The 24,972-nt window shown below is 52.8% G+C and overlaps 1 protein-coding gene across 3 annotated transcripts in view; it reads right to left on the bottom strand.

The window, feature by feature from the left end:
* Nucleotides 1-5,763: 5,763 nt before the first annotated feature.
* TMCC2 (transmembrane and coiled-coil domain family 2) overlaps nucleotides 5,764-24,972 on the bottom strand; it is a 63,133-nt gene continuing 43,924 nt past the window's right edge. Inside the window, exons 1-4 of one of the 3 annotated variants that reach the window (XM_019477333.2) lie at nucleotides 17,672-18,810; nucleotides 14,837-15,771; nucleotides 12,868-13,003; nucleotides 5,764-11,430 (exon numbers count right to left, since the gene is read on the bottom strand). In XM_019477333.2, the coding sequence (XP_019332878.1) occupies nucleotides 11,119-11,430; nucleotides 12,868-13,003; nucleotides 14,837-15,771; nucleotides 17,672-17,686 (1,398 nt within the window). In that variant the 5' untranslated portion in view covers nucleotides 17,687-18,810 and the 3' untranslated portion in view covers nucleotides 5,764-11,118. Of the gene's footprint in view, nucleotides 11,431-11,713; nucleotides 11,803-12,867; nucleotides 13,004-14,836; nucleotides 15,772-17,671; nucleotides 18,811-24,972 lie in introns of those variants that run through there. The other 2 variants (XM_019477326.2, XM_006273874.4) reach the window with 2 other exon arrangements.

The following is a 24,972-nucleotide window of genomic DNA, read 5'->3' as shown; positions in this document are numbered from 1 at the left end:
GGAAACGGTCTTGCAGGAGTTTGTGACCGTTCGACCTCGTCATCCCTTGGGGCGCTCTGGTGAGCAATCGTTCCCCCAGATCCTGGTGAGCACCCCTGATAAACTTAGAGGTGGCCACCAGATCACCCCTGAGCCTGCGCTTTTCCAAGCTGAGGAGTCATAGGTCTCAGCCTGTTGTCATAAGGTCTGTTTTCCTGACCTCTGATCATGCCATGTGGCTCTTCTCTGGACTCTCTCAAACTTCTCCACATCCTTTTTGAATTGTGGAGCCCAGTACTCCAGCTGTGAAAGGAAAGCAGAGTGGCTTGCCCAAGGGCATTGAGTGAGTCAGTGGCAGAGCCAAGTCTGGAAACTAGAGAACTGCCCAGACACAAGCCCTGCGTCGAGGCTGGGAGCCTGGCTCAACCCTCCTGAGCTGCCTCCCCAATCCAGCGCCCCGGGAGAGTATTTCTTATTCCTCCCTGCCTGCCTCTTATAGCCCTTCAACTTCCCACCGCTCTCTTTCACCTTAAGCAGCTTCCTTATGTCTGGTCCTTAGAGCCAAGATCGTACAGACTCGAGAGAAAGGAAGAGGAAGGGAGCAAGGTCCCCAACACTGACCCAGAGGGTTTCATGGTCCCTTGCAGCAGGGGAAACCAGCAACCCACATCCCCTGACAGGAAGAGCAGCGATGGTGGAAGCTCAGGCATATGAGCATGAATCATCAGGGGATAGCAGCTTTGCATGACTTCGGAGTCCCACATCCCCCAGCTGCTCCTCTTCACCCCAGAAGAGCGAAGCCTGTTTCATTTGCATAACTCTGCAAAGCACTGCTGGGCTGAGAGCTTATAAATGCTCCTATAAGTCCAAGCTGCCCTGGTATGAATAGCTCCAAGCTGGGCGACTGCTCCAGCCACCTTCCAGCTTGCAGGCACTTGGTAGGCGTGAGATATCCTTTAAGAGCTGCTAGCATCGTGGGCTCCTTTAACAGAGGAAGCCACACTTGCTGGCAAGAATCCTCAGCCAGCTTTTCCCCACCCTCTTCCCTCTGAGGGCCTGATGGCGCGTTGCAGTGGAGTCAGTCTGATCATCCCTGTTTTACTGAGGGGGAAACTGAGGCATAAGAGAGCCACCTTGCCCGGAGTCACACAAGCCAGTGGAGGAGGGAGACCTGGGAGTCACCTGCACGTCCTACCTTCCCTGATGAAGGGTATTTGTACTCAAAAGCTTGCAAAGAAGAATTTTTCCAATTATCGGAGTTGGTCTAATACAAGATACCAGATTTACCCAAAGCACCTGGTCAGCACTAAGAGGGCACTTCTTGGGCTAAACTGCTAGAGTCTGCAGCTGCTCGAGTTTTAACTGCCCATAGGAAGTGTTACGTTGAGCCTCCTTTACCCTGGGCTAACATAGGCTGCAAAACTAACTGCACTTTCTAGGCTGCATCATCTTATACCGCCTACATGCCACGTAGCTACCATGCGCAGGGTCCTACGTTCTCTTCCATCTGTGTAAATCAACTATGATTTAACATTCACTAATAAAAGTCTATAGGGTCAAGCGGAACATGTGATGCCCTGCAAATCAGATCAGAGAGGCATCGGCTGTCATAAGCAGCAGCTCACTGCAGCCAGCAGTGGCCCAGCCCGCCAAGCTGAGCAGGGCAGATGTGGATGAGGGGCTGCAAGCACAAGCACAAGCACTCTTGTGAGCCCCCAAACACCCTTCTTTGCAAAGCACTGAGAGCTGCAATCCCACCCACCCTGTGGCTCCTTTAAAAGCCACATAACTGCTTTTGCTCCCAGATCTGAGCTGTGCATGCATCTTTCCATGCCTGCTTCCACCCCTTCCCTCCCCTCCCAAATGCTCCAACAGGTGATGGGTGTCACCTCCTTCTTTTTAAGGCTTTTCCTCCTGGCCCAAATGGCTTACAGGTGTGCTAGGGCGGGGTGGGGCCAACTGAGCCCAAAATGGCTCCTTAACCCCTTCCTGTCTGGGGCAGAGGGTGTGTGCCCTGTCACAGGCTTGCCTGCGCTAGTAGCACCCCCATGCCAGTGGTGGCCTCTGTGGGGACTAGAGCCCAGGAGGGTGGGAGAGATGAGGGCAGTGTGGGGCTGGTCCCAGGGAGAGGAATGCAGGAGGCAATGCGATGACTGTCCCCATGCCCTTTCAGTGGAGGCATGGACCCCACCACCCCATGAGCAGGCCTGAGGCTCCTCCAGCCCCCACAAGGAGAAGGGAGGGCACCTGCTCCGGCACGCCAACCTGCACGGCACGCATAGCCCTGCACAGTTTGCCAACCACTGATGCCAGCAGGGTGGGAGCAGCAGGCTCGGGGCAGGCCAGCGTATTTTATTGCTGGCAAAGGGTGGTTGGTGGAGTCCCCGGGCACTGTCTGCATGACCCCGACCCCCCGCCCTCCCTCCTGCTGCCCCATCAGTTGTTCCTCCATGGTTGTCACCTAGTGGTTAGAACAAGGGGGGACTGGCATTCAGGACTGAGGAAGCATCTGCAGATGGTCTGTGCTCTTCCTGGATGAAATAGCAAAGCAGCCAGAGGCCAGTACACATGCAAGCTCTTAGTGCTGCAAAGCTGTTCCCTTTCAGGCTGAGTATGTCATCCCAAAGACTTGCGAGTGAATGTGCAACAGCCCTTAGCCTACAAGGTGCAGCTCTGCCCTGGCTGTTGTTATGGCTCCTTGTGTAGGATGTTCAAAGGTGGAGGCCGGGCACCCTCTAGCGACCACAGGTGCACCCTGCTCTGTTCCTTACAGCCTCCTCTGCCAAGCTCCTGGCAAGCACCCGCTACCCTTGCCTTCCGCCCTGCTAGAAATCCTGTCCTCCCTGATTTGCCCTTGCCCTTCGCAGCCTTCCTGAAATTGGTGCTGGTGACAGGGGCCGTATCGTCAGCCCTAGAGACCCCACTGATCTGCAAAGCCATGAAGTGCAGCCCCGCTGACACCCCTCCAGCCTGGGGCTGAGAGCAGAACATGGCCTGTTTGCTTGCTGAGTGCCAAGTCTTTGGAATAGGGGCTGTTTTGTTATGTGCATGTACAGCACCAAGCACAGTAAGATCCTGGGCCTTGACTGGGCCGCCTGAGTGCTGTGACTACTCCCTAAACTATGACCTTGAGCAAAATGGTTTCAAATGGGCCTTCCTCAGTGCCCAGATGTGATTTTACCCCAACAGCTCAGCCCCGTTTTCCCAATGAACAGCCGAGCCAACCGCACACAGAGCAGGCAGAGAGATTGCACTTTGCAGTTTATAGGTTGGCTTGTTGGTCTGGATGTGTAACGGCGTAAAAAATCTAGTGGGGGGCCTGCCAACCTGTGACGGCTCCCAAACACCGCCCAGATACCTGTCTGCCAAAGTGGGGACCAGACTGGCAAACGAGGGGAGGGAACAAGGTGGGAGGAGACCTGCCCTCCAAGATCCGCTGCCAGCTTGGGGGTGCAATGGAGAGCTTGGGCTTATGGCTAAATGCACAGAAAGCACAAACCGAGAGAATAAAGGCAATAGGGGTGTCCCCCTCTCCTCCCGGGGCGCTGAGGGTGCAGCGTGAGGACTGGCTCCTCAGCCAGCACAACCTGGACCGGGAACTTCGCTGGAGGCTTCCAGCAGCCGAGGGCCTGGGTGGAGGCTGCAGTTCATCCCCTCCCCTGGCCCCTGCCCGCGCTGCAGTGCAGAGGTCACCACGCTCGCTGCGCCCCTGCTCTGTTTGGGATCATTGTCCTGGGCTAACCCTTTCTGCCTTTTGTGGGTCTGCGCTTTGTTCCCGTAGGGCTCCATGGGCAGGTGCCTCCCCCGTCCCCTCCCCTTCCTGGCATCCCTGCTATTCGCCCAGCAGCCCTAAGGCTGGTGTGCTTTGCATCACAAGCGCCCGGGGACCAGGGTTGTGACCTGGGAGGCCCCCTGGTCCTTCAGGCTCCACACACTTACTCCTTCGTAAAGACAGGGACCTTTGCTGTGAATCAGGCAAGTGGTAGCCGCAGAGACGAGAGATGGATGAGAGCGCTGGGTGGGGGTCACCATGCCCCGTCGTGCAGCTGGGAGGGAAGGAAAGGACTCTGCAACCTCTGGCTGCTCCATGGATATGTGCAGGGAGGAAGGGACATGCACGCAGAGGAGGATGAGGCCACAGGGAAAGGGACTTCCACCATTCACCTCTTTGGCCTCTCCAGCCTCAGCAGCTGTCTGATGTTACCCAATTGCCCCTGTGGCCATAGACACAGACACCACTTGCTGTCCTGACACCAGCCCCAAGGCTGGAAGGGGGTAAGCAGCAAGGAGCAGGGACTGATCCTCCCCTCACCCGGCCCACCCCAGTACCGGCCATGCCTCAGCCTGGTCTGAAACCCCAGTCCCCCCATCACACCCATCCCCCCCGGCCCTGCTGGCTCAGCTGCTGTTTCAGCTTGACCTAGTGCCTTTCTAGGTCAGTGGAGGCACCTGACATCCAACCTGGGTGTCAGATACCTGGTTGCTTTCCAGGGCTTCAGAAATAGCCCTGGGTTCTCTGACAGCCAGCCGCCAAGACAAGCCTGCCATTCCAGCTCTCCGCTTCCCCACGTGAGTGGAGGGAAACGTGGGCAAGAGACTGGAGCAGTGGGCCATCTTCAAGTGCCCTCGCAATCCAGCTCACAGCTGCATGTGCTAATCTCAGTGCAATGCAAACCCCGCAGCGGGCTGAGAGTTAAGAGGGTGCCCGCTCCTGTTCCCAGCAACTACGCTTGTTAAAATCCCAGAAAAAGACGGGGAAATCCTGCAAAGCAGCACATCCCCACAGGCCATGGTTGCCCCTAGGAGGTATAAAACAGCAACGCCTTCAGACACAAGTGGCTTTGCCAAGCCAGACTCAATGACACCCTTGCGAGAGCAGCAAACAGCACCTTCCTCTTGGGTCTCTGAGTCTTCATCTCTTGTCTCGGTGGCTCGAAGATCCCTGGGGTGCAGGCCCATCCTATGCATCTGTACAGCACCCAGCACAGTGGGGTTCGTGTCTATTAGGGCTTGTAGGCACAATCACATTGCAAATGATACATGGCTTCTAATTATCTTGGAAAGCCGAGGTGGCCTGGATTCCCAAGTGCCTCTGAAAACTCCCAGATTGAGCCCACCTGTTTCTGGCAGTACAGTTTTTCACAGGCTTCTGTGCTTGGGAAAGTGGGGTTGCTTCTCTCCTGGGCTCCTTATGCTACGTGTTGCCTGCCTGCCTGCCAGGAAGACTGAGTTGTGTTCTGCCCACCTAGGTATCCATAACCCCTGCGGGTCACCCACTGTCCTGCTGCAGTCTTAGACCTAAGCACACTATTCCTAATTATTTCTGCCTAATGATTTAGGACCTGGTGCTGTTGAGAGCAATGAACTGGTGTACGGCCTGACCCAAAGCTTGCCGATATCAGCCAGTCTTTCCATTAACTTCAGTGCATCAGGCTCATGGTGATCTCTACCATAAGTCTGCAATGATGGGAAGGGGCCATAAACATGCTCTCTAGCGATGTGTTGCCAGGCTCAGACTCTTAGGGTGATAGTGACCCCCTTTACATTAACCCCATGTATCACATGAGACTGTGTTTGGGGGTTTAAGGGTGTCTCGGCTTTGCGGGGGTCCCTCTGCATGGGGCCAATTTCATCCTTTGCCGTCAGGGGAACACGATCAGTTTAAAATATAACAGATAGGGAGCCAGCAAAAGAGCGGATACCTCATGCACGCTCCCTCCCTCCCTCCCTCCCTCCCTCCCACCCGCGAGAATTGCTTCTGAATCAGCCGTTACCAAATCTAAATGCTTTTTTTGCCTTTTGCACCGTTTATTCTTGTTTTCACACGATTCATCTTGGACAATGGAAAAAGACTGATCGGTTTCTCCTTTTTTCCCTAGTCGGCTTCACTTCCTGGCGCAGAGTCTGGGTTGCAAGCACTGCAGGAAAAGTTAAGACTTTAACAGAGATTTGTTCTTGCTGTTGAAATGGAAAAGAAGATCACAGGAACAGGTTCTGCAAAACTCAAAACAAAGGCTAAACGCATCTCCTTCTCCCCAAGACAGTCCCTTTGATGCTCCACTGAGACAGAATATTTTGGGAGTCTTAAGCTCCAATCCTGCAGCTAATTATGCATGTGCCTAGTTTGACTCATGTAAGCAGTCCCAGCGATGCCACTGGGAATTACTCCCACGAGTAACATGTCTGTGTGCAGGATCAGGGCGATAGTCTTTGAAGAACAAGCACGCACACTTGAATCTAAACTGCTCATTAAACCCTTCTTTACATTGCTGGAGTCCTCTGCTCGTTTTCCCTTACAATAAGCTGCCTCCCCACCTTGACTGGTCACTGTAGCTCTTGGAGAACAGAGTCAAGTCAAATAGGCCTTGGATATTCAGTGGTACGCATCTGCCTTGGACCTACAGCGTGACCTGGGCAAGACCCTTCTCTCTGTGCCCTGTCCACCCTTCCTCTTTGAGGCTGGGACAGTCTCTCGCTGTGCACATGTGCACAGTGCTTAGCGTAATGGGTTTCTGGTAGCGGCTGGGTGGTATCGAAACACAACAATAAGCCCTAAGCACGAGAATTAACACCTGTCTTGTCATTGTGTAGAGCTGGAGAAAGGGAGGTCACAACACAGGACATGAGACGGCAGCTGATCAATAGTATGCCTTGGTCAGCACCCTCCTAGTCTCGCTACCCAGATCTCCCCCATCCTTAGTGTGTCCCTGAAACAAGGATGGGAAGAACCAGCATCAGCAAGTGCCTGTGCCTCCAGCAAGGGCTCTATAGCACCTGAGTCGTATTTCAAAGTGGTGTGAATCAGGAGTAGTCAGAGGACCACGGTGGTGTGAGAGGAGACACCGCCCCTAAAGCCCCAGCCATCCAATGCACAAGCCAGACACTCTCCTTGCCTTGCACTTGTGCCAACTTACCCTGGTGCCAACTGGTGTGAAACACTCCTGCTCTGGTTGAACAATGCGTCGTGCACTCTGCAGGGGTATCAATGAAGAAACAACATCCATGACACAGGGGACTCAGCCCCTGCAGCTCTGACGTCCTTACACCTGCTACATTTCTCCGTCCAAATGCCCTCCCCCTCGGGTCTGAAACTTCGCTCCCAGCTCCAACTCTGCCTCTCATGCTGCAGAGGACAGATGCCACATTGGAGGCACCCCCGCCAGCAATCTAACCTGTGCTCAGCATGACTGAAACCAGATCTGTCTGGTGAAGCAACCAGCTATTAAAATGCATGCGAGGAAAGCTCCCCTGATCCTGTTTCTGCTAAGGCTGACCTGGGGCTGTGAGTTAAGGTCCTGCAGAAGCCATGCTGTGAACACAGTGGGCTTTGCTCCTCCTGGCAAAGTGGGTTAGGAGGGCAGCTTCGGACTTTGGCATGGAGTCCTCCTTTGGTTGGCAGGGAGGACTGCTTAGTAGCAGCCGGTCACCTGGATGGGCCATAAACCCCTGGCTCCAGGTGACTGCACTGTCCTTGAAACCTCTGACCTGACTGACAGGGGCAAGCTGAAGGACAGTCAAGGCAGAAAACTGGATGGACATAAATGTCCTAGGAGATTCCCACCTATTAGGCAGCAAGAGGGTGGCTCATAGTACAGGGGACTGCCCTGTGTTCCCTCAGCATGCTGGCTGCAATAGTATTGGGTCAGAGCAAGACACAGGGCCTGAGATAGCAGGGAAATAGAGGGAGCTGTTGATGGCAGGAGGAGAAAGTTTAATGGAGGGGACAAAGCCTCTCTTTTTCTCCTTGCTCCTGGGGACCTTGGCATCCGCAATGTAGCGCAGCACTGGCTCAGGAGCTAGCCCTTGGGTCTGTACAAGCAATGCTCCCTCCTTGTTACTGCTGTCCTGCCTTGCTTTGGGTCGTACCTGTAACGAGTGCTGCTCGTGGGGCAGCATGGACCGGAGGGCAGCCACAGGCTGGCTTGAACCCCCTGCTCTGCAACTAACCTCCTGGTGACCGAGCCAGGTCACTCTCCTCTCTGACCTCTGCTTCTTCTACCACTTATTTTTTTGCCTTTCCTACCTGTCGACGCTTAACATCTTCAGAGCAGGGCCTGCCTCCTCCCCACACAACACCCAGGGCAGTGGGGCCCCCATCCTGGCAGGGACCGCGAAGAGCATCTCCCAACAACAAGGTGCTGTGCGATCCCAGGGACTCCCAGGGGGCTACTCCTGATTGACACCAGTACAAATGAAGGATCAAGGAGCAAAGGAAGTCCTTCCCTTCCGCGTTAATGAGACTTGCATATGGAGCAGGTCACAGATCAGTCAACACGGAGGAGCAGAAAGGAACTGATCCTTTCTGCTTCTTCCACGGGAGATTTGATAGGGGGAAACCTTGCTCACCGCACACAGCAGGTCACACGCTCTGCTCCACTGGCACAAAACAAGAGAAGCTCCAATTAAGTGGGTGGAAAGAGAATCAGGCCATAATGCATGAAGGCATAGATGCCCACCCCTATTTAGGACACCACCACAGGCTTAGCTTGAAGCATGTCCTCAGACCCCATGGACTTCAAAGTGACTTTAGCGCAGGCCTACAGCAGAGCATGCACCAATGTGTCCCTGGTAGGGACGTTTCCCTGAAATGAAAATTTGGAATGACTAGTGTTGTACTCAGATTTCTGCCCCTCAGGTCTTAGACTGCAAAAAACCGGTTGTGAAATCAGTTAGCCTGCTATCCCCCCAGAAGCCTAGTTTCCTTCAAGATCCCAGTGAGAACGGGAATGTTCATTCCAGCGAAATGCTTACAAAAATACAAAATAAATAGATGTACAAAAGGGGAGTTGGGTTCTTCACACCCCCCTGCACAGTCTCCATGAAGGCTCAGAGGGCAGCTGGCATAACACAGGACAGCTTTCCCAAGACAGGCCTCTTGGCAGATAGTTTTGAAGACCAGGTCTCACCATCAGACATTAAAGCCCAAACACACTGTGGTGCAACTGAGATGCAAATCCCACAGGGACCCAAATGCTCCAGGTTGTTCTCAACCATGGGAGCCCAAATCGAATGGATATTTTAGGATTCTGGCGCTTAGTTGGAGGTGCTGATATGAGCAGCTGAAATGCCAAGCATGGGGGCCCGTGTTTGAGCTTGTCCTTGATCCTTGGCACAGGAAGAGGTGAAAGGAGGTGTGACCATGTCCAGAGGGGAGTGTGTCTGCTAAGGAGACCCTGGGGCCTGGTCAGCCACTGCATCCCGTGAGAGCACCCCACTCAGTGCAAGGCAACTGTGCAACCCTCCCTCTGGGTTTCCCACCTATTCTGCACTGACAGGAATGACTTGCACTCCATCCAGGCTATTCTTCACCACGGCCCCCTTCAGGTACAAGTGCCAGGTGAATACACGTGCAAAACTCACCGATGGAACATGCAGGTATGTCCTTGACCAGCCACGATTCCTGCCTGTGCCTTGCACCGTGCCTTGAATAACTATCGGCATCCTCCACGTGGGATCCCTGTATCTTTGCCGGGGGGAGCAGTAGCTTGCAAAGTGCTGCAATATGAGGATGTGGAGTCATGCCTGAAGCTAATGGCGTATGTTGGGGGTGAGTACACAGCACAGCCCCAATGTTCAGTTGCAAATCCAGAAGACAGGATTGATTAGCCCTTGTGAACTACCAGGTGTTGAAGCTAAAGGAAGGACAGCACAAGCACATCCCCTTTCCCGGATGGGGCTGACTGACTCCTTGTCTCAGGAGACTGCTTCCTTCCCAGGGCCCAGGACTACATTCAAGGTCTTGTAACACATCCCTGGACCTTTACCATGTGCCACCAGGATTGCCAAAAGGTTCATGTTTCAAAAATAGAAAGGGCCAAAGTGTCTGCTGGTGGAAACGGATACCACTCCATGGAAGTCAATGGAGCCGTCCCCCTTTGCACTAGAAGAGGATCTGGTCATTTATATAAATTAAATATATATATATCTATAAATTACATATCTATATCTATATATAGAAATATATATACCTATATAGATATATATATAGATATAGATACACACACCCCCATATATATATGTGAACCCATTTAAGAAACTTTGGAGACAACATGCTCTGTCTTTTTGAGAGCTATGGAGGCTGTGAAGGCAGCTGTGTTTTCCTCCAACGCCTGATTCACAAATGGAAACAGAATCTCGAAATAAATAACTTAAAAAAAAACACACACACGCGCACACACACACACACACACACACACAATACTTTGCGTAGATTGTAAAGTCCGCAGGCGCACTGTCAGAAAGCCCGTGTGTCCCTGAAGAGATCGAATCGAATGAAAGCCGTAGAAGAAGAAAACGAAAGCCAGCCAAGTGGGTTTCACTTGTGCCACAACTGTTCTCACTTTCTGACCGGAACCGCACCGGGTATCCTGTGCCCACTGGGCACAAGCCAATGGCCAGCTAACACAGCCTTGTGCCAATAAATACCCCCCTGCCCAATTCTGCACTCGGCCTGTCAGCTGTTCAATAACCATAGGAGTAAACGTACGTGTGGTTTGGATAAGCTGGTGTGATGCATACATTCTGCTCTGTCCCGGTGGCCAGCTCTCCAGGGAGCAGAAACAGCCACGGCATTCACTTGAGCTCTGGTTCTTCCTTTCTCTGGTGGTTGTTTTCTCTTTTATTATTGCATCCCAGGAATAATTTTTTGCTGTCTCTGTCTTTAAGGAAAAAACCAAACAAACCTCTCTCTCTCTCTCTCCCTCTCTCTCTCAAAGATCCCCAGAAGCTGGGTTTGATTGCAAACCCCAGTGGATACAGACCCATCTGCCTTCGGGGCATAAAGAAAACCTCATTCCTGCAGACTTTTAGAATAACAGAATTACTTTAAATAATACTAATTTAAAAAAAACCCTCAAACAAACTCAAGAACATGTAAGTTAAAGGCTTCTTCCAAACTCTTATGCTTTTGCCCGTCTTCCCTCCCGGGACATCCAGGAGTGAGCAATCCTGGCTCTAACTTCCCATGCTCCTGGTGACACTGAGGAGGCTGGAAGTGAACAGATGGGTGCTGGGGGTTGAGAAAACAGCTGAACCAAACACATGAAGGAATTAAATGGAAGGCTCCAGGTTTCTGCTCCTGCCCCCACCTTCTCAGTAAGAATCGGAGTGCCCCAAGGGCACCGGCAGTGGCCCGGGGAATCAGCTGGGGAGCAACACGTGCTCCAGGAAGTAGGTGATGGAGTCCCAGTGCTTCCAGAGGAAGAAGAGGAAGAGGACCAGCAGGGCCGTGCTGAGGATGCGCATGCGGGTCTTCATGAGGGGCGTGATGAAGTTGGCGATGGTGGAGACGAAGACGAGCAGCACGGCCATGAGGGCCAGGATGACGTTGATGAACTTGCCCAGGAGGGCCCGGGCGTTGGCGTTCTCCACCCCTTCCAGCTGCACCACCTGCTGCTGCTGCTGCTGGAGCTCCAGCTTAGTGACACGGGTGAGGCAGGACTCCACCGCTTCCTAGGGGAGGGAAGAGGCGCGGACCAGGGTTAGTTTGGCTGCACGGGGGTGGTGGGGAAGGGGAAGTCAGTGAGCTCCTTTGTGTGCAGTATGAAATGGAACAGCCACATCACTATCCCAAGGGGTTAAACCCGGCCTCCTGGAAGTCAGAGCAGGGGAGGGGGAGCCAGGATGCCTGGGTTCTGTTCCTGACTCTGAAAGGAGTGCACATTAAAGCACCATGGGTTACAATGCAAAATGCCTCCCTATGCCCACCTGTGAAATGCCAGGGATAGTCACCTACCTCACGTGGGGTCTTAATATTTGCAAAATGCTTTGAGATCTTCTGATGAGCCTTAGCAAGCTGGTAATTCTGAGTGTGAGATGGAGGTTCTACAGCAAGAGGGAGAATATAACGGGGAAAGCAAGGATGGGTCTGTATCTGCTCACACACACGGCCACACGAGGGTGGGGCTCTTTTACACCTAGTATTTGGCCTGCTTGGTTTTGAATACGCTCCATTAACCACCTGGTACTTTCTAAAAAGGCTGAATAAAACCGGAGCATCAGCTACAGACAATCCCACTGGGAAGTTCCCCGGATATGCTCGCTGGGGCAGGACATTGCCCAGCAGACTGGGTGCTGAACAGGTCTGGGATAAACAGCCCTGTATCACTGGGAAGTGCAGAGCCATGGGGCAGCCCAAACAGAGCACTTCTGAGCAGACGCCACGGTGATCGGTGCCTCACAAAGTCCATGCAGACAAACCAGCAGCTCCACAGCTCCCCAGGGCCTCCCTGGTGCTGCCTGTAAGATGCGCACGTGGCTCTTATAGAGCTGCCCCGGAAAATTACTGGGGCACCGCACGTCTGAAACTCAGACCAAAGCCAGGATCGGGCATTTGCTCCCATCCATCCTCTGCCGGGAGCTCCTTTGCTCTCCTCACCCTGCTGGTCTTCACAGCCGCTATGTGAGTCATGTTGCCCTTCGTATCACTTTCAGCAACACGCTGTACTCTCTGCTTTCCTCTTGTTTCAAGTGCATTTAGTTCACTGAGAACCGGGTGCACTCCAGGCACTTGTCACACATGGGCCCGTCAAACAGCCATCAGGCTGGGGCAGGGGGTGGGCACCAAAGGCTCAGGAGCCTATCATCAGGCCCTGCAGCCCCTGGTTGTATTGGGAATATGTTAGAGCCATGGCTTGTCTGTCCTCTTTTTGCCTCTTCTGGGCTCTCTGCCTATGGAAAGTGCATCCCTGCATGCGTCTCCTCTGGTGGGTGATGAGCGCTCAGAACCAGGATCTTTTCACCCTTCGGACACGAGCTCCACGTGCTGCTGGTGGTTCCCTCACCCCTGCTACAAAAAGCTGTCCCCCCATGCCTTCGCTACCCCATCTGCAGAGGAGGCATTCATTCAGCTGAGCCCAGATGGCACAAAAGCCCTCTGCATACTCATACCTGGATGTCCCGGGCCCTTTCATAGGATTGATAAGCCACTTTCTCCTCCATACTGGCCAGCTCCTGCTTCAGGTTGGTCATCTCATTCTGGTGGAGCTCTGTCAGGTCGTTCAGCTGCTCCTCCAGGCGCTCGTACCTGTGGTGGAGAGAGAGAAAGAGAGGACGCACTTGGAAGGTAAGAGCACTTGAAAACCATTCCAGCATCTTTGGCTCTTCTGTTCTGGCCTTCTCCCTGGCAGAAGAAGGGCCTATTCCTTGAAGTCCAGGGTCACAGAGCTCCAGCTCATCTTGCCCCAAACCTCACTGGTTTCCCAGAGATCTGGGATATGGTGGATGGTATAGAAATTACTTTTGTGTCAAACATATGAAGCAGTCCACATGGCAGGTTCTGGACCCAGTAGGCCAGACTGCAGTGCTGTCCAGACCAGCAGTTCAGAAAGAGATAAAAAGTTAGCAGGACTCCACCTTGCCTCACTCAGGCTATCGGAGAGCCTTCAGAAGATAACAGCTCTTCTGCTAACCCTGCACTGGATTCAAACATAGGAACTAGACAGGAAAGGCTTTGCAACTCCTCCCTAACAGCCCCCATGGAGCGCTGACATGTGTATGTGCAGAGAGATTTTTCCTTGGCTATTCAGATCTGGAAGCCTGGTAGTTTTTTTCCATCTCCTCTGTCACTGGCAGTGGATTCCGGGATATTTTAGGACATTTTCCAGCTACCAAAAAGGGGCTGGAAGACACTTCAAAGCGGTGGGCTGAAGAACAAAAGGAATTCAAATAAACTTGCAAGCACGTATGTCTGCGATGCACACACGCTCACAAGCTCCCGACCTGAGGAGTACCTGGAAACAGCCAGTCCTGCGCCAAAGCGCTGAGCAGAGAAACCTGCAGGCAGTGCGGTCTTTGGAAGCTGGGCCTTGTTTGCTCTCAGCTGGGGAAGTGTGATGAGGCGGGCACTGCCTAGATTAGCAAGGTGATGCATTTCCTTTCACCTCTTATAAATAGCCGGTCACCTTTCTTCTGAGGGTGATTTGTGGCTGGGAGAGATGACACAGGATTTGCAGGGCCAAGGGCTGCTGGGAGGTCTTTCAGCTGCATGAACAGTGGGAGATGGGGGCTCTTAAGCCCACAGCCCACTCCGAACAGGCTGGGCTCAGCATAACCATTCCTAATTTGTTCTGTAACAGGACCAGGCTGCCAGGATCTGGCCTCTCTTCCCCTCTGGTTTACCAGGAGGGGTGGAAGGCTCCAGATTACATACAAAGCCTTTCACCCCATGCTTGCCCATCTGAGCCCGGTTTGGGTCCATAACCTCATCATCTAAGCTAGGGGCTTCTTAGCCCCTTTTTTGATCTGTGACCTTTAAAAGAGCTGTTAAATGCTCTCAGGATCCTACAGACCCTCCTGAGCATTTGTAGCTGCAAAGGATGGTGGGATCTGGGTTGAAGCTCTGCTCAGTAAGAGAATATATTTGAATTTACCTCCGCCCGCAAAGCCAATCATAGTCCATAACACCCATTCTTTGTTACTTCAAAGGACACAGCCAAGGGGGTTGGCATCCTTGTTTCAAGTCATTTGTTTTCCACACAAGGAAGCTTCACATTGGAACTGAATCCTTTACCAATGTCTCCAAGCACCGTGTGTATATCTCTCTGGACTATGGCTGTGTCTGTACACAAGTGTTTCATGTCACAGGGGTGTTATTATGGGGCCAGGCTGTGTTTGCTATTGCTGGGCTGCTCAGATACACTAGAGCGGCCCGCCGTGATTTAATTTTGTAGGATTGATCGTGGGCACTGCAGCCAATAGCACAGGTTTGAAACTGGGAATGGGACAGGAAGGGATTGGTTTTAACACAGAGAATGGTTCAGGACTGATCTGAAGGGTGGGCAGAGGTGCTATGAAACACGATGGCCTTCCCCGTGGCAAGAGTCCTGCTCACACATGGCCGCGCTCGGCAGGGCCCTACCTGTACCGCTCCTCTTGCAAGCACTGCGTCATGTAGGTGTAGTCCCTCTGCAGCTGTGCCTTGAGGTCCTCCATTGAGTCCTCCAGGTGCGATTGACTGTCCTTTATTTCCCGGAGCTCCTCCAGGATGGTGTCAAAGTTGTTGTGGTGGCTGTCAAGGGTGTTGGACTTGGGGCTCCCCAGTCCACCAGGTCCGGCCCCCGAGTTGCTGCCCCCCGCCGACCCCGAGGTGGCACTGGAGCACTCGTCGTCACTGCCGTACTTCGGGCTGGACACCAGGGTGGCGCTGCCACTCAGGGTCCTCGAGGCCTCCTCGGGGTGCCCGTCGTCCAGCGCGTCCTTCAGATGGGCAATGTTGTCCGCGCTGCCGAACTTGTTCCGGATCAGGCTGGCGAACTCCCGGGGCTTGGAGACCACGGCTGTGTGGGTGGCCTGGGACAAACCGGAGAGACCGCCCTTGACGCCTTCCACCACCCCACCCCCAAAGCCGCTGATGCTGGACCGGACGTTGGCTCCTACGTCCTTTAGGCCCTGGTGCATGTCCCGGAAGACATCCTTGGGCTGCCGCGAGGGCCCGTTCTGCTCGATCTCCTTTAGCTTCTTGTGGTAGTGTTCGAGCTTCTTGTGCAGCTGGGCGATGGTCTGGGCGGACTTCTGGTTCTTCTTCTCAAAGACCTGCTTGATGCGGGAGGCCTGCTGCTTGTCGGCATTGTTGGCCAGCTTCAAGTACTCAGCCACGTTGTCGTCTCGCGCCTCCTGCTCGATCTTGATCTGCTCTGTGATCTTGAGGATCTTCTGGTGCAAGTGCTCGATGGCTGCCTTCGTCCTGTGCGGATCCGGGGTGCCATCCGGGACGTCCAAGCAGATGTTGCCGTCGGCATCTCCGTGACTCACGTTGGAAGGCAGGCTGAGTGTGCTCACATCCCCTTTGTCCAGCTGGAGGCAGAGAAACAGAAGGAGAAATCTGAGCAAGAGGGATCTAAAAACAGTGCACCTGTGGGGCAGGAGGAAGCTCAGATACCACCATGATGAAAAATGCATAGACAGAATAGACAGAGACTGAGAAGGAGAAGAGAGAGAGAGAGACAGAAGAAAGATGGTCTGGTGTGATAGGAAGATAGAGTGATAGCTAGAAGCCATTGCTTTCTGGGGTGGTTGGATAATGTTTCCCATCAATAAAATTGCTCCTGGCATCCTAGGAACAAGGCAGTAAGAAGACACAGCAATAACACCATTACACGAAGGGCTCCTCTTTGGGCTGAGCTGCCATTCTTGGGGTCAATTTCTGCTTTGAGATTATCCGCACGGGGGGACTTGATACGGATATTGTGTCTGTCCTCGAGTGCTAGGTGAGGTGGGGAGGAGTGTATGGCTGTTCCAGGACTTCAGCAGACTTACACATGGAAGGAAATATAACTGAAAAAAGATATAACCTTCAGAGGATGTCTCAGTCCTACCTTACACTCGGGACCCCTCTCAGTTCACTATAGAGGAGTTGCTGCTGTGTGGCCTCTTCCTTTAAGGCTGCATTGAGGGTAAATAATATTTTTAATCATATTAAAATAATAATATGAATAATTTTATAAAATAGGGGGAAAGAGATGCTCATAAAGGGGAAGTGATATTGCTCAAAGCCACTCAATCAGTCAGTGGCAAGATGCAGGAACAGAGCGGGAAGGTCCCGGCTTGTGGTCCTTTACCACAGCCACTGAATCATGGTGCTCGAGTCGTCAGACTAAGAAGCTGAAACCAAAACCCAGGCTCAGATCTGGCACCGTAACTGGAGAGGGCAAAGATGAAGGGACCAGGCTGTATTTTGGCCTGGGGGCAAAATCTTGGCTGTCTAGAGCACAGACAAGAAGGCAAGGTTATACCAGGAAGGAGATGCCAAGGTGGAGCCCGGAGAGTTCCCTCGAACAGGAGGTGGAAGACGTACTAAGCCCCTTCCCCATCAAATTAAGATCTTTCTACGTGGCAGTCTTTCACCTGAGGACACCAGGTCCCTTTGCAAACATGCTCAGCCCTCTTGGGAGGCAGGCGAACATGTTTGTTTCCCGAGGGAAAAACTGAGACACAGCAAGGAATCGCCCAGCTCGCCACTGCGGACCCTTGCACGCAACTCGAGCCCAAGACCGTGCCATCAGTAAAGGCAGGGGAGGGGAGGGGAGGGCACTGCCAGTGCCCTGGCACTGCAGGGACAAGGAAGGAGCTGGTTCATGTCCAATGGGTCCAAGGCAGAGGACCGCACCCCACATTACAAAGAAAGGCAAGAACACCACAGCCTGTCCCAGCCTGACAAATTCCTCCCTGACCCTAAATTTGGCAATTGGTCTGGCTCTAAGCTGAAGTGTCCCGGTCTATCGGAAGAAGGTGAACCCCTGCCCTCCCACCCCAGAAGCCATGCAGTGCACTGGGGAAAGAGCTCGACTCCTTTACACCGTTTCTGGGTGCAAGGCTGGCCCCACTGATGTCAGCAAGAATTTGACGTCCGTACTGCCAGGGTTATATACTATGCTTTCCTTTCCCACATCCAGCCTGCTCTGCTTTGCTCTCGGTGAACAGACCAGTCCCATAACATTGTATTTATATTGTGTCACATCAGCACGCCCCAGATGAGACACACAGCGCTCGGTGCTGGACAAACACTGACCCTGACCCCAAATACCTAAAGGTCCAAGATGGGCAGATGGTTCCCTTGTTTCATCCACTGGGAACTGCAGCGTAGACGGAGATGATGCCACCTGCCCGGGGCACATTCTGGATGTGGAAGGCAGGACACTGAAGTCCCAGTGGTGCCTTAACCACACACTGATTCCCCTCCCACCCCTTCACAAACCTTCGGTGTCCCCATGAGTGTCAGGCACGCCGTCCCTCCCGGGATTGTGCCACGCGCTGGCAGACCCAGCAGCTCCTGGCTTCAGTCTGCGCTGCTCAGCCTTGCCCTCGTACCTTCCACTTTCCATCCAGCTGCACTGCTCTCTTCCGCCTCATGGTAATTTAAGTTTCGCTGCCGAACAGGGGTGAAGAATCCAGATAAAACCACAGCGCCAAGGGAGCGCGGTCTGGGGTATGCGAATGCAGCCCGAGCCCCGGCCAGGCTGCTCTTATCTCTCTGTTTCAGATGTTGTATGGTAGGATGGGGCGGAGGGAAAGAAAGGAAAAGGGGAAAAACGCAACCCACACACAACTGTGGCCAGAGCTGCAAACTTGCCTCATCCTTATTAGATCAGCACATTGGAAAAAAAACCCAACACAAACCCATGCAGACTTTTCACCCGGCACTACCAGGCTATTCTTAGCTGTTTGGTGACTCCAGGCCTGCTTCAGGCCCAGAGCTGAAGCTGGGCTGAACCCTTGTCTCTTATCGACTGGCGGGAATTGGAAGCTGCAGGAAATGGATGTTTTCAGCTGTACGTTTCTGGAGACAGCGAGGATAAAAGCGAGTCCGGAGGGAAAGCAAACAGCCTGAGACGCGGCCCCGGCAGGGCTAAAACAGGAAGGCAAATGGAGCCTGTCCACTGGAGAAACAGTTCGACTCTGTTTCCGTGAAATGCCCCGCTCCGGCACAGACTGGGTCAGCGAAGTTCCCCTTTCTGGTGGGCTGGCTGCCCGGCCTCCAACAGGAGGGAAACAGTTTCTGGAAAAGCCTTCTCAGAAGTTGAAAGCCAAGTTACAGGCACCAGTTTGAGATGACCCTGGGAATGCTTTTGCTTGCAATGTGCTGAGATTCTGGAGACGGAGGTACTCGAAGCTGGAAAGGGAAACTGGCTGAGTCCCAAACTTCTTGCAGCCTAATCCGCACCCACCTAATTCAATGGGTTGCTGGTAACTTAAAGCGGCTGAGGGTCTCACCCTGAGCTAACAGGGATGCTCGGGGAAAGCAAGCAGCTGCAAAAGCAGGGGAAAATGGACCAGGTGCTCTGAGCAGTGTGAGCTGATGCTCGGTGTGCGCAGGAGCGGGGGCAGCCCTGGGTTTCATTCCAGCTGGGGTCACTGCCGCAGATGCTGATGCCACGGGTCAGTTAGGCCAACACGTTCCCCTGGCGTCTCTACAGGCCATCAGCAAGAGCGCCGGGCTCCGTGGGAGCTCTTCTGGTCACTTCTGCAGGGGAACATGGATGGCTCCCACTGCTGTGGGCCCTGCCTTGCTGCGCTGAGCCCGGAGACCTGAAGCCAACACAATTCACTTGAAAGCTGCTTGGATCTCTGCTCCCACTTAGACAGCAACTCTCCTTGGTCCCCAAGGAGAGACAAGCTGGTCCCACTTGTGCTTAGCAGGATTAAACCCAACCCAGTTTAGCTCAACTGTACAAACACTAGCACGCCCCCTTCTTCACATAGCAGTGCAGCACTGGAGAGATGAAGCAGGACTATTCCCAAGTGTAGAAAAGGCTGAGTGATCCCTGTGGCCTCACCCAGAGGAAAAGCCACTGGCATTTGAGCTCTCTTTAATCTCTGCACACCCACATGTTCCCCTCCTGTGTGTGTGTGTGTGAGCCACAGTGAAGACTGAGGCTCTGCCTAGTGCCTTCTGATCAGGAAATCAAGGAGGCACTGCAGTCTGGGACCCTTTTCTTTCAGCTACATCCTTGCATCTGAGCTACACATCCAGGCAGCAGCAGCACTGGCTAACAGGAATCAAAGCAGCCTGTGGCTTGCCTCACATGCCTTATTCAAGCTAGACTGTCACGTGAAGCTTCAGTCCTTAAGTCCCATGTGGCGTCTCCCATGCACTGGGTTAAAGCTGGAGGGCAGCTCCCATGCTCGGTTAGCCCACACTGCAGCAAAAGGAGGCTTTGCATTGCTCAACTAGCAGAGACAGTCGTTTCCTCCGCCTGACCTGAGAAAGGCACCCAAATAGCACAGGCAGGATGCTCACGGTGCCTGCAAGCCCCTGTGCATCACTTGCCTTGTTGCTGCAAAGCAGCTTGTCTTGGTACACAAGAGAGGGGAAGCAACCACTGCCCAGGGCTGTCCAGAGGTAAGTGAGGCGGCTCCTTCCTTTGTTAGCGGGTGAAGAAACTTTGCCTGGTGGTTTGGCCACCAGCCCTGGACTAAGGAGATGGGCATTCACTTCCCTGTGCTGCCCCACTCCCCCTGCGACCGTGGGCAAGTCACTTGGCACGTCCATACCACTCAAGGACAGCGTGAGGGAGTGCCACAGGCCTGCCCACTCTGCACATGCTTCCCCTGAAAGAGATGCCACAGGGCTTGCTTCGTGAGAGGCGGGTGCATGCCACGTGTGTCCAAGTGAGCGAGATGACTGACATGGACCTGTCCCAGCCCTAAGATGGCTACAGCACACCCACTTTGGGGGGCAGCACTTCTGACCACTGCCCTCAGACAGAGCAGACATGCCCGTAGCCTCTCCGGCATGGTTAAGTTCCCTGTCGGCACCATGGAAATACCAGCACTTCCCCACCTCCCAGGGGATAAAGACAGCAAAGACTGGGAGCTGCTCAGCTATCACTGTAATGGAGCCGTGTAAGTACACACGGCCGGAGGATTTGGGATAAGCATCAGATAAACAAACGTGAGATCCAGTTGACCTCAGAACTTAATCTTCCCACTGGCAACACACAGAGAACATGTGTGCACATGCGTGAACACTCGTACACATCTGCTCCCCCATCATTTCACCTGGGCCACACTCATAACTCCCTGTCTGGCGTGTGAGCAAACCCAAGAGCCGAGAGCAGGACAAACGCGGTGAGCAAGGATGGCTGCTTTTGGCTGGCGTGGCTTTGCAGACACGAGGCGTGGGGGCTCCTGCGTGCGGGAAAGACAAATGCTGCATGTTATGTAGTCAGATTAAATGGAAAAAACAGAAATATCAGCAACGGGACAAGACGTTCAAGGCATAAAGCTGTTCCAACACCAGGATGATCAGCCACAAAATGGAAAGATGTTACTATTTTAAGTGTAATCATCATTGAGGCCCTGATACAAAGCCTGGAGAGCCCTGGGAGCTGTAAGGTCTCTGCAGCTCTGAAAGGTCAGGATACTTTTCAGAGCAACCTGCTTTTTAAGATCCTTGTTGTAACTGTGATGGTGTGAGAGGGGAGGGAGAGAAGCTAGGTGAGGGAGGTGAGATGCTATCTTTTATTGGACCAACTTATAGAGTGGGAGAGATGAGCTTTTAGGCATCAAGCCCCATCATCAGGTCTGGGAAAGAAGCAGTCACAGTCCCAGCTAAGCTAGGCAGACTGGGGCGTGTGGCTGACGATGGCCCTGTGACAGGTGAGCACATGCTTCTTCTGGCCTGGGTGTTTGGTAGAAGAGGTCAGAAGATGGCCCAAACCCAGCCCCTGGCAGGAGACAAGCCATGGGATACAGAGCACCTTACCTTCGGTACCTTGGGTCTCCTGGCTCTTACGTGGCTTATATGAAATAGGTTCAGTCCAACTTCTCCACCACCAACTACTACTGGGCCCAATCCTGAGCAACCTCAATTCAACTCAATCCAACCTCAATCTCACAGGAGAGGGCCACTGCTCAAAAGGCCTAGATCGACCTACAAGGGGCTTTTCCATGGCACAGCTGAGGTGCACGGGTGGTGGGGACCTGGGAGAAACCTGCCTTGCTTCCATGCCTGCTGCAGGCTGCCAGCAGCCAAAGAGCGGACGCCAATCTCTGGCAGTGCCGGCGCAGCCTCTCTCCGGTGCATGCAATTAAGAAACGCAGGTGCAGGGCAACCTGCAAGGAGATGCAATCTGGTTATTGCTTTCCAAGCAAAGGGATAATGCAGCTTTCAGCGTTTGTGGGGGTGCCATTTAAATCCGAGCAACCAAAACACTTTCTCTGGAGCAGGAAAACCTCAACCCCAAATTAAACTGCTATTCGTTTCCCAGTATATCTTTCCCAAGGAGTGGGTTTATTTGGTGGGGGGGAGGTGATAGCCTGTTCCTTTGGTGATTCTATGGGATGCAATGATTCTTATCAGCAGAGTTTGATCCAGGAGGGCTGAGTTTGGCTAAAGGCTGGATCTAATAAGCTGAGCAAGCATTACTTAAAAAGCAGATATCTGGAAGCACAATTATGCAACACTGATTTATTTTCATCCATGCAGCTTGCAGTTCTGACCCAAAGGATCTGGGCTGATAAGTTTGAGCAGGCAGGGCTGTTCTGGGCTCTGAAGTGAGTTCTCTGGCAATTTGGGACCTCCCGGCACGGTGTGTTCACTGCCCAACAGGCTCCCAAATCTAGCGGTTTGGGCTTTGCTGTACAATGAGGACACATTTAAAAACAGTCTGTGAAATAACTGAGATACGTTTCAATAAGTGGCTCATCGTTAGGAGGTTGCTTGTTACTGTGGTTTATAACCGCCTGGAACCTTCACCCGATGGGCTTTTAATTGCTGGTAACTCATACTCACCCATGTCTGTACTACGTTCCTACTATCCATTAGCTCTAACTTATTAGAAAGCTAAGTAGATGGCTAATGAACATGGCTTCTAATGTCTCAGTATGAATTCTTTATAAGTTCTTCATGGACTGTTGACATAAAGTGTGACTGTGGTTTGATGAGCGACTAAAGATGGAAAAGGATCTGTTAAAAAGAGCCACGTCTATTTTGAACCATGGAAAATGAAGTCCGTCAAGCAACTCAAAGGTCTGGGGAAAGGGTCTGTGTATGGAGCAACAGCATGGCATGCTATGATAGCGCCCAACATTACTGGGGAAGCAATGTGATGGACAGTCAGAAGACAGATGGAAGACCTCTCAGGAGAAGCCGGGCTGGCTGAAGAGGTCTGATAATAGCATCGGTTTATTCAAATAAGACTGGCTGTATTATCCACAGCACAGTGGATTGTAGAGGTTGCACAAAGAAGGGGGCAGCCTGGTGGGCATGGAGAAGGCAGAAGACACAGATCCCCCCCTCAACCCACCCACACCTTATATCTGTCTCTTCTCTTCCCATCACCTCTGAGGCTGCGCTATATTTAAAGGTGGCTCAAGACATTGTGTGGCTGCGCACAACACTCAGCAAGGCAGAGGGAGCTGGGGGCTTGTAGCTACCCCCTAGCAGAAAGCTCGGTGTCACCTCAAATCAGCATGAAAACTCATCTGTACCTGGCTTGGCAAGTGCTGCTGAACTGATCTGCTGTGTGTCTCTTTAGACCCTGCAAGAGCAAAGAGAGAGACCTGCCGTGAGTGTTGGGTTCAGGGTTGTTGGGTCTACGCTGTACGGGGACGGGTCTCTGCAGGGGTCTGCTCCTCCCTTCCCCCATTCCTTGGCTAGTTGGTGATGCCCATACAGCAGCAGCGGAGTGCCTTTGAGCCCCCAAAGCAACGGTGCATAGCCACTCATGGACAGAAGGCGAGTGCAGCATGGAGCCCTTGCGGGGCGGGCAGAATACGAGACCCCTCTAACTACTGCTGATGGGACGGGAAGGGGTTGTTCTTCATGTACTAACTCAAAAATGCTTGGCTGCTTCATAGCACCTCTTGTCTGATGGCTTTGAGCACTGCTCACACATTATTAATAACAGCAATAGCCCTGTGAGTTAGATAGTTATGATTCCCTCCGTGTTACAGATGGGAGCTCTGACACAGAGATTTACCCAAGGCAAAGAAGTGACGACACACTGGCAATAGAGCCTGGGTGTCCTGACTCTTCGGACATCCACTGCTCTGGCCTCCTTGCAGACCTGAGAACACAACGTGGACGCTTTGCTCCTCGTGCCTTGTTCTAGCTCCTGGACCACATCCCCTCCCAGAGCCGTGAACGGAGCCCAGGAGTCCAACTTGCAGGTCCCCCTCCTGTAAACTGCTCTCCTTCACAGTCAGGAACAGAAATGAAAACACCATGACCCTCACCCCTACTACTCTAACCTCTGAGCTCCCTGCTTTCCTTCCTGTGCTCGAAGTACATCACTAATGACCGCAGCATTGCCTAGAGTACCATATCACGTTGCAAAGAAAGATTAACAAATAAGGCGGTAGCCCATTTCTTCTGCACTTCACCAGCCTGAAAATATTCCTTGTAGTGAATCTAGGGTAGAAACAAAGGATTGCACGTGAAATCAAAGCTTTCCTCACTGTCCCAGAAACATGAAAGGCGGCGGACTGTATTTACGTGGAGAAGCCTGTCTCAGTTCTGCAGCCAGCATTCAGAAATGTAACCCGAGACCCCCGCTGCAGAGCTATGCTGCTTTATAATTAACCTTCCCGTGATATTATTTTAAGACCAACAATTGCTGCAACCTACCTCCATCCTGAGCAGGATGCAGGACCCCCAAAGGCTAATCCATGCAGGCTGTTCTGCTGCCTCTCCCCAGACCATCTGAACTAGACCGTGAACATGCCGACGCCAACCTGATACATCACGCTATGAGGAGCTCTCCTCTCCCTGCCATGCGGAGAAGGGCTGGCTTTGAGGAGCATGCCTATCTGATTACCTGTAAAGTTTAGGGAGAGCAGGAGAGTGGGAGGGAACGAAGTCTCCAGGTAGAACTAGACGGCAAAGATTTGATACTGCTCAAAGCTGGCTTCCCAGGGAGTGAGCAGAGGATGTAGCATGGGGGCCAGGGGGTTTTGGCTGCATCAGGACAAATAAGCCTGTTTTATTCTGTGTTACTTTAATGTTCCAATTATTGCATTGCTTATGGGCTGAGGCAGACATATCACCCACCTACCTATTGTCCCTGAGCTTATACTACCCCTTGCACAATAGTGAGATTTAACACAGTGTATATTCCCCTCATCTTGTATTATAGCCATTACTGAAGCACCCTGCAGCCTCAATCACAGCCCAGGACCCCATTGTGCTAGGTGCTGTACAAATACAGGGTGGGAAGAGCATACCCCAAGGAGCTTCCAGTTTAAATAACCTTGAGAAACCCTAATGGTGGACATGGATGCCCTGGACTTGGGGGAAATGCGGAGCCAGACTCAACCTTAGAGTTTGCACATCTATCCTGGCCTGAACGAAACCCCGCTGCTCCTGAACTATCAGCCCCTGGACTTTGGTATTACCAAAGTGTGGCTCCGGGCTGAGAGCTGCAGTCCACATCTCTAACTGACACAGTTAGGGGCAGAATAAAGCAGATTAGCTCTATTAAGGCCAATCGGGGTTGCACTGCAGAGCTGGCTCCTAAGTTGAGTTATACTGTTCCTTTTGTTTCAGGTGACACG

This window comes from Alligator mississippiensis, chromosome 14 (genome assembly GCF_030867095.1).
Source record: "Alligator mississippiensis isolate rAllMis1 chromosome 14, rAllMis1, whole genome shotgun sequence".
NCBI classification, from domain to species: domain Eukaryota; kingdom Metazoa; phylum Chordata; order Crocodylia; family Alligatoridae; genus Alligator; species Alligator mississippiensis.
This window is presented reverse-complemented; position numbering and strand designations above follow the sequence as displayed.